At 37.3% G+C, this 15,856-nt stretch overlaps 1 protein-coding gene across 1 annotated transcript in view; it reads left to right on the top strand.

The window, feature by feature from the left end:
* LOC120862929 (contactin-associated protein-like 3) overlaps positions 1 to 15,856 on the top strand; it is a 232,277-nt gene that overhangs the window by 174,452 nt on the left and 41,969 nt on the right. The window contains exons 13-15 of the mRNA XM_040239100.1: positions 4,563 to 4,760; positions 8,502 to 8,658; positions 14,823 to 14,950. Coding sequence (XP_040095034.1) covers positions 4,563 to 4,760; positions 8,502 to 8,658; positions 14,823 to 14,950 — 483 coding nt within the window. The remainder of the gene's footprint in view (positions 1 to 4,562; positions 4,761 to 8,501; positions 8,659 to 14,822; positions 14,951 to 15,856) is intronic.

Genomic DNA, 15,856 nt, shown 5'->3' on the forward strand with positions numbered 1-15,856 from the left:
GCCTGGTAGGCTGCAGTCCATGGGGTCGCAAAGAGTCAGACATGACTGAACGACTTCCCTTTTACTTTTCACTTTCATGCATTGGAGAAGAAAATGGCAGCCCACTCCAGTGTTCCTGCCTGGAGAATCCCAGGGACAGGGGAATCTGATGGGCTTCCGTCTATGGGGTCACGCAGAGTCGGACATGACTGACGCGACTTAGCATAGCATAGCATAGTCCCTAAGTCGTGTCTAACTCTTTGCAGCCTCATGGACTGCAGCATGCCAGGCTTCCCTGTGCTTCACGATCTCCCTGAGTTGAGTTGGTAATGCCATGTAACCATCTCATCCTCCATGAGCCCCTTCTCCCCCTGCCTTCAGTCTTTCCCAGCATCAGGATCTTTCCCAGTGAGTCAGTTCTTCACATCTGGTGACCAAAGTATTGGAGCTTCAGCTTCAGCATCAGTCCTTCTAATGAATATTCATGGTGGATTTCCTTTACGAGTGATTGGTTTGATCTCCTTGCTGTCCTTGCTGTTCATCTAGAGACTCTAGTTCTTCCTCGCTTTCTGCCATTGGGTGGTATCATCTGCATACCTAAGATTATTGATATTTCTCTATTGTAGTATTCAGATTATCTTTGTGGGTTCAGGAATGGCTGCTAGTGTGTACATCTGTCTATCCTTATTTATCACCTTGATTGCATCTTCTTGACTAGCTCTATCTGGAGATAGATGTGACAAATTAAATCATCTGGCATTTTGCCTTCTCAGTCTTCTCAGAACATGTACCCTCTTCTCATCAGAAGAAACAAAGGCAGAGGGCTTAATTTCCAAAAATGTTCTATTTGGACACAAATGCGAAATGCTGGGCTCGATGAAGCACAAGCTGGAATCAAGATTGCCAGGAGAAATATCAATAACCTCAGATATGCAAATGATACCTCCCTTATGGCAGAAAGTGAAGAGGAACTAAAGAGCCTCTTGATGAAAGAGGAAAATGAAAAGGCTGGTTTAAAACTCAACATTCAAAAAACTAAGATCATGGCATCTGGTCCCGTCATTTCCTGGCAAGTAAATGGAAAAACAATGGAAACAGTGACAGACTATATTTTCTTGGGCTCCAAAGTCACTGCAGATGGTGATTGCAGCCATGAAATTAAAAGGAGCTTGCTCATTGAAAGAAAAGCTATGACAAATCTAGACAGCATATTAAAAAGCAGAGACATTACTTTGCCAACAAAGGTCCACCTAGTTGGAGCTATGGTTTTTTCAATAGTTGTGTATGGATGTGAGAGTTGGACTGTGAAGAAAGCTGAGCACCAAAGAATTGATGCTTTTGAACTGTGGTGTTGGAGAAGACTCTTGAGAGTCCCTTGGACTGCAGGGAAATCCAACCAGTCCATCCTAAAGGAAATCAGTCCTGAATACTCACTGGGAGGACTGATGTTGAAGCTGAAACCTCAGTACTTTGGCCACCTGATGCAATGAACTGACTCACTGGAAAAGACCCTGATACTGGGAAAGACTGAAGGCAGGAGAAGGGAATGACAGAGGATGAGATGGTTGGATGGCATCACCAACTTGATGGACCTGAGTTTGAGCAAGCTCCGGGAGTTGGTGACAAACAGGGAAGCCTGGCATGCTGCAGTCCCTGGGGTCCCAAAGAGTCACACATGACTGAGCAACAGAACTGACTGAACACAAATTGGACTTCATTTCAGGCATCTGTGGGAAAAGGAATTTTTACCTTCACTTTCTTTGAGGTTAATTTCCAAATCATGAGTGATGAACTCACCAACTATAAAGGCATCAGATTTTTCATAATGAAGCCTTATTTTCTGTCTACTTCTCAGAGAAATGGAAGTGAGTATAGTAGATATGCTTTCAATGTATATTTACCTGAATGTGTAAAATAAAGAGCTGGTTCTTTTCCCATAACTGATTGTTTTGCTATAAAAGACTCTTTGTATAGTCCAGAGGTCTATTATAAAGCGTAAGAAGTGTTGCCAGTTGCAAAATGGATATAATTTGGCAAAAAGAAAAAGCAAATCAAACTGAAGGATAGCATATGATATGGTCAGTGTGATTATTATGAAACATCAAACCAAACCAGCAAATTAACTTGGCTACAGGTTCATTTGTTCAGGCAGAATGGTTGACCAAGTGCCACCAATGGTCTCCCTGCTCCTGTGCGAAGAAAGACCCCACTGAGTTCAATTTACATGTTCTGAAAGGGTCTAGTTTTAACAATAGTTCAAAATTCGTGTTTTAATTTCCCCTTGATTAAAAGTAGCTCAGTTGGTAAAGAGTTTGCCTGCAATGCAGGAGACCCGGTTTCAATCCCTGGGTCTGGAAGATCCCCTGGAGAAGAAAATGGCAACCCACTCCCGTATTCTTGCCTGGAGAATCCCACGGACAGAGGAGCCTAGTAAGCTACAGTTCATGGAGTGGCAAGAGTCGGACATGACTTAGCAACTAAACCACCACCACCAGCAAAATTAATTACTTCAGGTCCAAAATTGTGCTTCAGACTACCTTGAATAACATCTAAGTTGAGCAAACTCCAGGAGATAGTGGTGGACAGAGGAACCTGGCATACTGTAGTCCTTGGTGTTGAAAAGAGTTGTACACAACTTAGTGACTTAACAACAATTTTTCCATCATGCTGGTCAGTTTAATTCATTAGTCTGTCTCCTTGTGCTTGAAAATTAAGGTTATGTGGCATGTCAAAGGTTCATGGTTTTGAAATCTATGAAAATAATATGTTATTGGAATACTAGAGAACTATAATGTGTTGTTGTTGGGGTCTTTTAAATAACATTTCTATAAAGAGCAGTCATTTAAAGTATTTTTGAGAAGAGCAGTTTTGAGGTTCTTTTCAACTGTTTCTTTCTCTCCACTCGAAAAGATTTCTATTATTATACCTTAACCATGCAAGACCATAAATCTATCATACTGACCACTAGCCTATATGAACCATTCAGGCACATCATTTTTCTTTGTGCCCTAAGCCATGAAAATAAATGATGTGGTGGACTGGAATTGATGAACCCCCAAGCCTAACACAGTCATCTGCATGACTCCCTGTACCTTCATTTCATTTGATGGAAGAAACCCTGGGGGTGAATGGGAGTAGGTAATTACCAAAAATAATACCAGACCCATTTAAGTAATTTTCCAGGAAAATGTTGAAATGTAAAATGTCTAGTGAAAACATGATTAAGGAGGAAACAAAATCTATGGATTTCAAGTTGCCATGGGAACACTCACAGCCCCCTCTAGTGAGCAGATAGGTGGGTGATCCATTAAGTCTTTTTTTAATAGAATATAAAACTGCATTGGTCATGTTGACTCACAGTTTGTTCCTGTTCTTGCTAATTTTTGCATATTTCATCATGCTTTTTCCCATAGGCTTTGAACCAGAGTTTTTTCCATGGCCCTTGGGGTTCTTTTCCAAGTCTCTCAATGTATTTCATGTGTTAAGGGTTGTGAGCACCAGCACATCTGTTAGGTTTTTCCCAGACCCACATCCCCAGGGTAGGAAAAGATCAGGGACCTGTGGGGACCCCTAAGTGAATTCCTTGTGTTATTGTTTTGGTTTTTGCTCTTTTGCTCATATATTAAGAAATAATATAAACTCAGTAAGACGGTTTCCTGCTCTGTAATATGGAAAGTTTGTGTGCAGACTGATCATTTATCAAATACATATTACAGAGAAAGTTAAATGACATTATAGAGATAGTTGGATTAAGGTAGCTTGAACTCAGCCCTTTAGCACTGAGCTTTCTATACTGTGGGAGCTTCTATACTTTTATGGAGGGAGGTATATTGGGGGGAGGTATTTATGGTGGGATGTATATTGAGGGGAAGATAAAAGAAGTCAAGTTGTTTTTCTTCTGTTATAAATGTTATGAAATGTGCATTGTTTTTTAAATGTCTTTGAAAAATATAGGTAATCAATGTAATAGAAATATGTGAATATTTTCCAACAGACATTCATGTAGCTATGATTACTGCTGGGATAGTCATATTCCTAAGCCCTGTGTTTTTTTAGTGCTGGCCATTGAACAAGTTGCTGACACACTATTAGTTAATTTTTGTCAAAAATACTTAGTTTCTGTTATTTTCATGATCACGTTTGCAGCTTATTCCTCACATATGTCTTTTACACATTTCTCTGATTATCAGAGGAAAAGATGCTCAGTCAGATGACAAATATACTTGTAAAAAGATAATATATATACAGTAACCTTTGGCTTTCTCCTTAAAGTAATGGAAAGAAAAATATTAGGGCCATAAAGTTATATTTATAACTTTTAGTATTATAATGCAGAATTTTAAAGTAGCTGCCTGACAATGTTGCCTATAATAATGGTAGTGAAAATTTCAACAAAGAGAATCCCTCCTGTTAAACATTTTGAGAATTCCACTCATTGATTCCAATTGCAAAGAGATCTGATGACTACAAAAAAAAATAAAAGAAAACTGAATTCAGATGCTCTGCTTTCCATATTTACATTTAATGATTCCATCCTCATTACGGTCTCCTTTCTTTCTCCCAACCCCTCTTCTGCCCACCAGACACTGCGTGGACCTCAGTGCAGCATAATGGCTCCCACTTGGTCAAAGTCAAAAGCTTGAATGGAGAAAGCCCCCATCCAGTATTTTTCAAGTACATAGCCAGCACGGACCAGCTCCAGACCATCATTGACTATGCTGACAACTGCCAACAGGAGCTGACTTTCCACTGCAAGAAGTCAAGGCTTTCAACTCCCCAAGGTGAGAAATCAGAGTAATTAGACGTCATGAGCTTTTGTCCCCACAGGTCACAATGGCTTGCCACAGATGCATGAGAATCTGTGCCCATAGCACCCAGGTCACAATCTGAGAGACTTTTTCTTAGAGCAAAGACCAAAATCTTTGCCCAGAGCCAAAATGATCTGAAGTTCCCTCCCATCCCCAGACTCAGCTGGGCAACTGAGCAGTAAAAGCCTCTTAAAGAGGCCCCTGGAGGGCTCAGTACTCACCCGCCATAAAGGACAGGGACATCTCAATCCTGTGGTATCTTGGGAAGCATTGTTAACAACATGGCTTACTTATCTGGAGGCGATTATTTGGTGAGATCCTTTTTCCTATGCTGAATGTGATTAGTGTCTTGGCTAAATATAAAGTAGGGAAAAATGGTATCACCAGTTCTTTCACACGTTAAGTGCTAGTAGTTTATTTTACATATCTTTTCTTCTTTTGAAAATTTTTATTTTTTATTTTCTATTTTCTTCCTTTGAAATACCTAATTTTGTTGGAATGTTCAACCTGCCTGCATGAAGCATGAAACTGCTTGGTTTTCTGGAGGCTGGCCTGCCGCTCCTCTGATCAGGCATCTGGGGATTAGAATGAGCAGAGAGTGCTAGGCAGGTCCTCAGAGTTCAGGCTTGTCACTCAGCAGCTATGGGACTTAGGAAATCATTTTTTCTGAGTCTTCAAGGCTAAGGCACTAACTCTGCTAGAACCTAATTGCACCATACCTATAAATGGCATGAAGTAAATGCTACTTATTTGCATCTCTCTGGTTTATTGAATTTATAGTTAGTGCTAGTGGGTTTAGTGCTTACTGTTAGTTGATTGCTAACTAGATTGCTAATTAGATATTGCCAAATAGATCACTGAACTAAAATTCTATGTTCCCAGAAGAATGAGAAAGCTGCCTCCAGGAGAGTATTGTTCATGGGTTCTCTAACCAGGGAAAACAAGGCAAAGACAGAGTAGCATTGAAACCAACCACTAACAAAGCCATAAAACAAAGCCACCCAGTGAGTCAGGGAGCAAACTCATACACAGAAGCAGATGGTCTATTCCAGAACCTGGACATGACCGAGATCACCAAAGGATTCCCATCTGGAAGGCCAGAGTCTATTTGCATGTGGTTACTCAATTGTTAGCCCTTTGATATAAATACATAAAATAGCATCACCACCACCACCACCAACAGGTATTTAAATGTGTATTTAATTGAGGCTAGGGGAAAAGATGGAAAGAGAAAAGACTTATAAACTTGATAAACACCTACTAAAGAAGCAAAATAAAGGACTTCATGAAATATACATGCTCAAGTTATTTGCATTTCTTATATGCTGCTGCTGGAGAATTTTTAGTACAAACTTAATTTAACAAATTCACTGCAGACCTACATATTTCCAGATGTGCTTAATTAAGGTTGAGATGAGGCAAGCAAATAGTGTAGCCTGATACACCTTAAAATTTTTGCACTAGTTTGTTCAGTATTATCAATAGACACAAATGAGCATGCAGAGCTTTAATATTACACTTGTGTGGAAGGAGTGAAAACAACAAAGCCTGGGTCCCTCATTGCTGCTGTTTAGTTGTTAAGTCTTGTCTAACTCTTTGCAACCCCACAGACTGTAGCTCCCCAGGCTCCTCTGTCCATGGGTTTTCCCAGGCAAGAAGAGTGAAGCGGGTTACCATTTCTTTCTTTAGGGGATCTTCCCAACCCAGGGATCAAACCCACATCTCCTGCATTGCAAGCAGATTCTTTACACTGAACTGGGGTCCCTCCTTAGATGGCTGCAATGTGAAACAGCACAAGGGGACTGCAGTATGGGAAGCAAGTAGCTTAGGAATTTTATAGGACAGATTGGGGGCCATCAGTCAAATTTCAGCCTTATCTCAAGACCCTCATATTCTCAGAAGTTATCAGGAGACTGAGTGGTGGTGGTCTTCTTGAGAGGAGATATAACAAGCCAGGGTTCTCAGTGCAGCAGCCCTTGTGTTGATTTTGATTTCCAAGAGGGCTGGGGAGGAGCAGTGAGCCTAGGATCTTGCTTGGGTCCTGAAACATTTTTCCTTCAGCATCTTTAAGGTCTCTGTGTTAGAGATAGTTTCGGGGATATGATTACAGGTGGCTAAAGCGGAAGTTGTGTGACTGTGTTGACTTTAGGAAACCATTCTATCACCATACTATGAATGCTTAAGTTCATTGAGGAACGTAGCGAAGACAGTGACCCACAGGCTAAAATAATTGAGAACGTGGAGCCGTGAACCCTGGTCATTGCTCTCTTTCCTGTTCCTTTTCATTTCAGCCTCTAATTCTTCTTCATGTTATTCCTAATGCTTTCTTATGCAAATTCTCTAGGTTACTCAAAGGAATTTTGAATGGAGCCACATACATTTTGTACCTTTAAGAACCCTTAATGGTTCTCATTTTAGTGAGAAAAATGTAAACACAGTTGTGCATTTGCATATAATGATTTCTTTGCTCTTCAATCAATGAAAGAAGATGTTGAATAATTACATTTTTAAGATGGAATTTTGAAAAATACCTATTAAATATTTATTAAATATTAAGCTGAAAAGATCTTCCACCCCCTAGAGATGTTTTCAACACATTAAAAAAAATGATGGTTGATATTATTTCTTGGCTCACATTGCACCCACTGGGCCTGCAATGCATGGTAATGAATGCAGTCTATGTGTTTACAAGCTAGGAGGTTGTCAGCAGAAGCAAAAGTCTTATTGAATAGGGAGCCATAATGAGCAGTGGCGACTGTAAGTTGCAAAGAAGCTGCTACAGATTCTTGATGGGGGCCTGATGGGGACAACTTAAGAGTGTGAAAAACAGGCATCTTTACAGATTTAATGTCCCTTCCATTCTCTGCTCCCCCCGTGCCCTGAATCTCTGTTTACTAGGGACTGTTTCCTTTCCACCTTCCTGTGTGCTCCACCTTTTCTGAACGTCCTCCTCCAGGTGCTCTATAATCCCACAGTGGGGCTTCGGCAGCATCTTCAGCATAAATAAGCAGTCTTGCAGAGCTGAGGCAGCCTCTGCTCCTGTCACTTATGCATTGTACTGAGGAGTGGGTTTTGCTGAAGATCCACTCTGTAGTTGTCTCGGATTTGTCCAAACCGAAGACTCACTTCAGGCATGAGGAAGGCTGATTAGTGCCATTTCTTTAGTTTCCAAACAGAGTAACCCATTTAGTATAAGTACGTATCCCCAAGAAACTTTAAAGATATGCTAGGAAGTGCCAGTGTTTTTAGCTAATACATAAAGTGAAAGAATTCTCTACTTTGCATAACATGAAACATTTTAATCACATTTTATTAATAGGATCGCAAACAGATTTTAGATTCAATGTATAAATTACTCTGGTTTCTATTTTTATGACAATTCTTTCTTGAACATTATTTCTGCAGAAATGATGTAATTGGAGTCCTCAAGAGAAATATGTAAACATCATACTTGAATGATTTAGGGACAATTTGCTCATTTTTCTGATAAAAGAAAAAAAATGGTTAATGATGATGTGACTTGACATTAAAGTATATATTTTTAAATAGTTGGGAGTCCTCCTGAAGATGATCCTGTTGCAGAGTTAAAATATAAAATATACTTCTAAAAGAGTCTCTCTATGCTTTAAATAAAGAGGAGTAAAGGAACTATTTTGGGGAGGCAGGTTAGTGGGGGTCAAAGTAGGTGTCACCTTTCTCATACTTGTCTTTCAGATGGAACCCCAGTGAGCTGGTGGGTTGGAAGAACCAATGAAACACACACTTACTGGGGAGGTTCTCAGCCTGATGCTCAAAAATGTACTTGTGGATTAGAGGGGAACTGCATTGATTCTCAATATTACTGCAACTGTGATGCTGACCGGAATGAATGGTGATTTCCATATAATTTCCCTGTGCAAACTGTAATTTTTTTGTTGCTTAAACTATGTACCTTAGGCAGACATTGGACATGACAGTACAATAAAGAGAATAAATTAAAGTATGCCCTAGCAACTTAAAAGTATAAGCTGTGATGTGTATAGTGTCATTAATCAGAAGCCTAAAATATTAGGTAGCTATTTGTGTTTACCGGTAAATAACTAAGCATGTCTGTTCTATTTTTCTACTAAGACAAAATAGGTAGGAATGAATGTTTCCCATTCACTGAAAGTGAAATATAAGACTTCTTAAAGTTAAGTCAGTTAATAAGATGACCACCCCATGACTCACCTGGGATTGTTTACTGACTTTCTTAAACTTCAAGCTGATTTCTTGAATGGCCACATAGGGGAAGCCAGACAAGGCCTTGAGTCCATGAAAGAGAATACAGAGAACACAAAATTCTCCATGCAGCGGAAGGTCTCAGAAGGCTACAAACCCCCAAAAAGTGAATGAGGACAGATCTTCTAGTTAGCACTCTGAGTAGAAAAAAAAAAAATCTCCCTGAAAACGCATTTCTACAGACTTGCTCTCACACAGATTTGGTGCCCAAATTGACATAACTTGGATGCTCCTTAAATTGGTTAACTTGGCCACTGGTTGGCAGCACCAATGGCTCATCCTAAGATTACATGATATTCTCACTGGAGACCTGCCCTCCCCCTTCACACAGGTCTCACAAGATTCCTACAAATAAAATACTATCAAACATGAACTCACAATCCAGGGTTATACAACACCAGAGGACACAGTTGAGAGGCAGAAGAAACCCCAAAGAGTAGATCCAATGCCTAAAAATCTCAGATTATGGATATGTTAAAAACATAAAAGAAATATGTAAGCTGCTCAAAAAATTAAAACTGGAATCAAACATGAGAATCTTCCTGTTAACAAAGAAAACTATGATTTACCAAAGAACCAAATGAATGCTTAGAAATGCATATACTAACATATATATCAATATATTAGAAATATATAGAATATATTGATATATTCTTTATTGATATAAATATATATATTCTTTATTGATATAAATATATCAATATATTAGAAATGAATATATTGTCATTAGTAATGACAGTATTACTGTTTAAAACTTTGGGATCACATATTAGTGGAAAAGGTGTGTAAATTAAATGACACACAAAATGAGTGGAGAAAACCAAAATGGGACCTAAGAAAGTGGTGAAATTGAAGAGTCATGTGAAGAAGAATAAATGTGTGTGATTAAAGTTTCAGAAGAAAAGATTTGAGGTATAATAATTAAAGAGGCAGTACTCAAAATAGCTGAGAAATTTCCAGATTGAGAAAATATTAAAATACCAAGCTAAAAGTAAATAAATAAAAGTAAATCCATATCTAGGCACCCAGGTGGAATCAAAGAACACTAAAGAGAATGTTTAAAGGAGGAGAAAGGAAAGGAAGACCTTTTAAAGGAAAGACAGCCAGACAGCTGACCTTCCCTGACCAGCTCAGAGCCCAGCCCACAGAGGGTGGAGCATGCCCCTTATAGGGCAGAAGCGATATATCTGTCAGACTCACAGTGTTTACTAAGCTAATATTTTAAGAAGTGGGATAAAATTAAGATCTAGACAAACAACACTGGAGAAATTTACCAGCAGCAGACTCCGCAAAAGGGATTTTTTTTTTTTAAGCAAGCCATATTTTTTTAATCACAGGCCACTAAAAAGGTCTGTAGCATCTGTGAGATTTATTTAAACAGTTGCTAGGAAGAATTTGTTTTCTCAGTAAACACAGCAAACCTTAGACAAAGTTTTTTTGATCGAGTCTTTGATGGTGTTAACATTAACACATGAGACCATTTGCTTCATTGTGATGGTCTCTAAGTTGACCGATTATACCAGCAACTCGTCAACCCATTAACTATTGCAATGTTACCACACTTAAGCATTTTAAAACTTCATGATCCTGTTTTTGCTATTGTTTGAAATTAAGGCTTCCAAAAAAAAAAAAAAAAAAATACCCTCATGTAACCAGGACTATTTTTGACAATACAAAATAATGTAGAAATCTAAATGTTCTCCCCCTATAACTTTTAAGATGAAATTACACAAAAGGGATTTTTAAGAATGATTTTCAGAATGAAAGAAAGTGATATTACAAGGAAGGTTTCAGAAGCAGGAAGAAATATTGAGGAAAAGAATTGTAAACATAGAGGTGGAAAACATGTACTGATAACATATGACTATATGTTTGAAGCTGAAGTGTAAGAAAGCAGTCAGATCCTATTAACAATGATGATTGTGGTTTACAAAGGAACTAAAAGACTGCTTAGAAATAAAAACGTTGTTGAAATTTAACTTGTTTTCTAAATATTTATTAGAATTAAGTTGCTTAAAGTGTATATATTGAAATTTATGTAACCCTTAAAAAATTATTTCAATTCAGCAGAGGGAAGAAAGAAAAAATGGGATTTTAAAAACTTAGTTAATGTAAAAGAAGATAGAGCATGAGATTGAAAAAGAAGAGAAAGCAACAAGTCTGAGATAAAAATGTGTGAACAATCATGCACAATAAATGTGACAAAAATAACCATTTAGATCCAGATCTCATATTACATCTTGTTTGTACAAGTGGAAATATTGAAAGCAAAAAATTACCAGCTAAATATCACAAAGTCAGCAAATGTTAAAGGTTTTTTTTAGGTGGACTAAGATCACTGTTACTATGTAATGATACTACTTAATTTCACCAGAGAAAATTAACAATCCTAAACATGTATGCTTCCAATAAAAATAACTAGAAATATATATAGAAAAAATTTGACAGAACTGAAAGAAGAAATTCACAAATCAACCATGATAAGAATATCTGTTTGTAATTGGTAATCAAATGAACAAAAATTAGTAAGAACCTAGAATATTTTCAAATTAGGTTAAGAGCTTGATTTGTTGGGAACATAAAATTATAGAACACATAATTTTCTGAAGCACTTGTGGTGCATTTCTGCAAACTGATTTTCCCAATGTTCCATAAAGCAAAATTCAAAAACTTTTAGTGTAGTTTCTATCCTATGGACAGTTTCTCTGATAGCAATGCAATTAGGTTAGAAATGAGTAATAGAAACCTAAAAAATATATATGAGTTAATTCAAAACCGCTATTGGAAAGATTGGAAACAAGGAAATAAAGATTATATTACTCATAGAAAATGTGGTTGTCAACAAAGAAAACCTAAGAGAACAAACAGAAATATTATTGAAATTAATGAGAGCTTAGTAAGACTACTTACTGAGTCGTAGAATAATTGAATTCTTATCAAGAATGTGTTATAAGAAAGTCCTATAAAAACCAGTTGCAAAAGCAACAAAATAGTAATGTATCTTGAAATAAAGATAGCAAAAATATGCAAGACTTTGATTAAAAAAGACTTTATAAAACTTTATTATGAAAATCAAGAAGACCTAAATAAATGGAGACATCACACTGTTGCCGCGAATAGGAAATCTAAGTATCTCTCCTCCAAATAAATTTCTTGATTCCATGTAATGCCAAACAAATGGTAGACATTTGTTTATTATTTTTAAGTAGTGACAAAATGGTTCTAAAACTTATTTTGGAAAAGAATGGTACATAAATATTTAAAACAACTCTGAAGATGAAAACAAGGTGGGGAGACCAGCCCTACCAGACATGAAGAAGTCTTAATGATACCTCAGTAATTAATACAGCATGACTTAGCCAAAAGGCTGAGCCAGCAGAACAGCAAAACCCGATAAAGAGCTTGGAACTTTCAAAGTATGTAATTCTGGATAATGAAAACTGTACTGTCACCAGTCCCTCTTTCTCCCCAATGATTATAACACTTAAAGTTGACACAGTATTTCTCCCCTGCAACTTTCCCAACAACTCAAAGTTCTTAAAGCTCTATTATACCTCAAAAATATCTAACGACAAACAGCAAACAGCAAGAATTTCTAAAGCATTACACTCTCTGAAAAAAAGCGAATTTGGAAATTCTCTTACAAATGTTTAAAACTGTTGTGAGAAATTTTTGTGCCTAGAAATGCAATCTTTACAAATTTTTGGAAAAATTGAAAAGCAAGAAAAGTGAGATATAATCATAAATTAGGCAGTTTTGAATGAGTCTGGTGACCATAGCGTTGCAGAGTTGAGCACAACTGTGAGACTGAGCGTGAGCACGAGCTGTTGATCATGAGTTACAATATTTTGCATAAAGCATGGACAATTGGGAATGATCTATACTAATAAAGGATTTTGAAGTAAGAATTGTTTAACATTTTCTCAGATTCAGGAAGGTACTTTATGATATTATCTACCTTAATACACACTATTTGCATTATGATTTTTTAAAGATTTTTTAGGTTTGTGAATGCATTGTTAGTGTTAAAAACAGAACTATAGTGTACCTTTTTCCTATATTAGCATAGCTTTTTTAAAAGTTTCCTTAAAATTCAAAGTTTCTCAATAAAGAACTAATACACTTACATTTTTCCTCTAAGATACCTGCCAAAATAGCAGTCATGGGAATTAAAATACTTATTTGTAATACTTACTGATATTTAATACCAGGAATTAATTTGGTGTGCTATTCCTGTGTTTATAACAAAATAACTTTCCATACTGATCACCCTGTGATTCAGTGGCACCTTCTAGCTTGTGATCCCAACAAAGTCGGGTGTTCTGTGTTTAGATGAAGCTTGTGTGCTTCTGTCGGCAGCAGTCGCAGGGATTTCCCCAGATAAAACCATGTGGCTTAATTCAGTCTGATTTTTTGAAGCAATTTGATTTTTAATGTTTGTTTCTTCAATTTTAGGGTGTTTAGTTCCTATTTTTCATATCTTACCCCATGCACTGCCAGTCGCTGTGCTCAAATTTTTAAATAAAATATCAATCTTAATAATTTTTAGTTTTCCAACTTACAAGAATATTTTGATGCCTAACAGCACTGGAATGATTAACTATTAAGTTAAGAAGATTTTTTTTTTTTTGCAGCAAAGCTGTGAGGTGACCTGCACTATTTTTGATAATGCTTCAACTTATATAAATACATATATAATTTGGAACAGTTACTATATATATGTATATGTATATATATTAGTGACTGATGATTTTGTAATTGTTAACAATGAAAACTTGCTAGGTTCTACACAGAACAATAGACAAACCAGTATTTGTCCATAAATTAGAAGTACATATGTAATTGAAATATACAATGAATAATAGGAACAGCTTACAGAAACCTTTCTACTTTGTCCAGAGAGGACATTGGCAGTACAAACAGCTTACCAACCAGGTCCTCTGGCTTTTGTTCTAGTCATTAAATTGTATTGAACCACAGATTTTAATGTGTCCCCAAATAGTCATGATATTATTGTTATTTCTGTTATTTATAACATCCACTAGGTTTCTGGGGGACATTGACAATGGGTTTTCTGTTCACTTCCCCAACACACAGGGCGTGACTAATAGAGGATGTGTAATAAGTGTTTGTTGAATGAATGGATGGTGAAAATCATTGGCAAAGCACTTTCCCATGCATTAGCCCATTTATTAATTTTAAGAATACTTTGTATCATATCTTCATCATGGTTTTGAATCAGTATTTTGTTTTGATTTTGTTTTTAAATTTAAAACTTTAACAAATAAGGAAATGCCTCATAGCCACAGTAGCAATTTCTGAAACTTTTAGTGAAAAAAAAAGGTCCAAAAATTGAAAACCTATTTCTTGTCAGTCAGATGGTTTCGGTTTTTGTCTTTTGCCTTTTTTTTTTTTTTTTAAATCAAGGCAAACTACTCTTGCCTCTGTAAATTTTACATTCCAGTATGACACACGGCTGAATTGCAAACAGCAATAAGCTGCTTAATTGCATTGAAATGTAATTTTATGTCTGTTCCTATGATCACAATTTTGGACCTGCCTGCTTTCTTCCCTATGGTCCTGAAGATGAGCAAAGGTCTCTGGTCATCAGAAGACCTCATTAGTATGTTTGTAAGTGTTCGGATGAGCTGTTTGATTTCCCTACTGTTACATGTTTACAAATTTAGCTTAATATCCCTTGAACTGCAATAAAATGCTTTTACTTTTCTGTACATTATTGAGAATGATGTTAAAGTGGTTGTGTTTGTTTTCTAGGACCAGCAACACAGTAGTCCTTTCCCATAAGAAGCACCTGCCGGTTACTCAGGTTGTAATGAGAGACACAGGGCAACCACATTCTGAAGCAGCTTATTCACTGGGTCCTCTGCTCTGCTCGGGGGACAGTAAGTAGTGGCAAGAGGAACTGCCTTGATCCCTGCTAATGTATTTCAGTGTTTTATGAGAAATCTAGCTGCCTGGGTTCATAGAATCACTGTCTATCCTGGTAATCTGTACTTCATTAGGAATGTATTAACCTATAAAATAAGTGTATATTGCTAATATAATTGAAAAAAAATACTACCTCTGGATTATGCATTTATTTTCATATAGCATTTAGGGCTTCCCACGTGGCACTAGCAGTAAAAAATCTCACCTGCAAATGCAGGAGATATGGGTTCGATCCTTGGGCTGGAAAGATCCCCTGGAAAAGGGTATGACAACCCACTCCAGTACTCTTGCCTGGAGAATTTTAATCCCGTGGGCAGAGGAGCCTAGCTGCCTAAAGTCCATAGGGTTGCGGAGTCAAACATGATTGAAGTGACGTAGTACACAGGCATGCATATAACATTTACATCAGATTCTGCTGAAACATTCATGGAATTATTTGAAATATCATGTAACTTGTTCAGCAAGCATCTAATATGTACCTACTAAGTATAAGACATTTTGCTGAGGGCTGAGATGCCTGAAATTGGTAAAATAATGAGAAAATGAGAGGACAGAATCCATCAAGTATCAGTTCAGTCCAGTCGCTCAGTCGTGTCCAACTCCTTGCGACCAAAGCACTCCAGGCCTCCCTGTCCATCACCAACTCCTGGAGTTTACCCAAACTCATGTCCATTGAGTAAGTGATGCCATCCAACCATCTCATCCTCTGTCGTCCCCTTCTCCTTCTGCCCTCAATCTTTACCAGCATAATGGGTCTTTTCCAATGAGTCAGCTCTTTGCATCAGGTGGCCAAAGTCTTGGTGCTTCAGCTTCAGCATCAGTCCTTCCAATGAACACCCAGGACTGTTCTCCTTTAGGCC

Source organism: Oryx dammah, unplaced genomic scaffold (genome assembly GCF_014754425.2).
Source record: "Oryx dammah isolate SB20612 unplaced genomic scaffold, SCBI_Odam_1.1 HiC_scaffold_1, whole genome shotgun sequence".
Lineage (NCBI taxonomy): Eukaryota > Metazoa > Chordata > Mammalia > Artiodactyla > Bovidae > Oryx > Oryx dammah.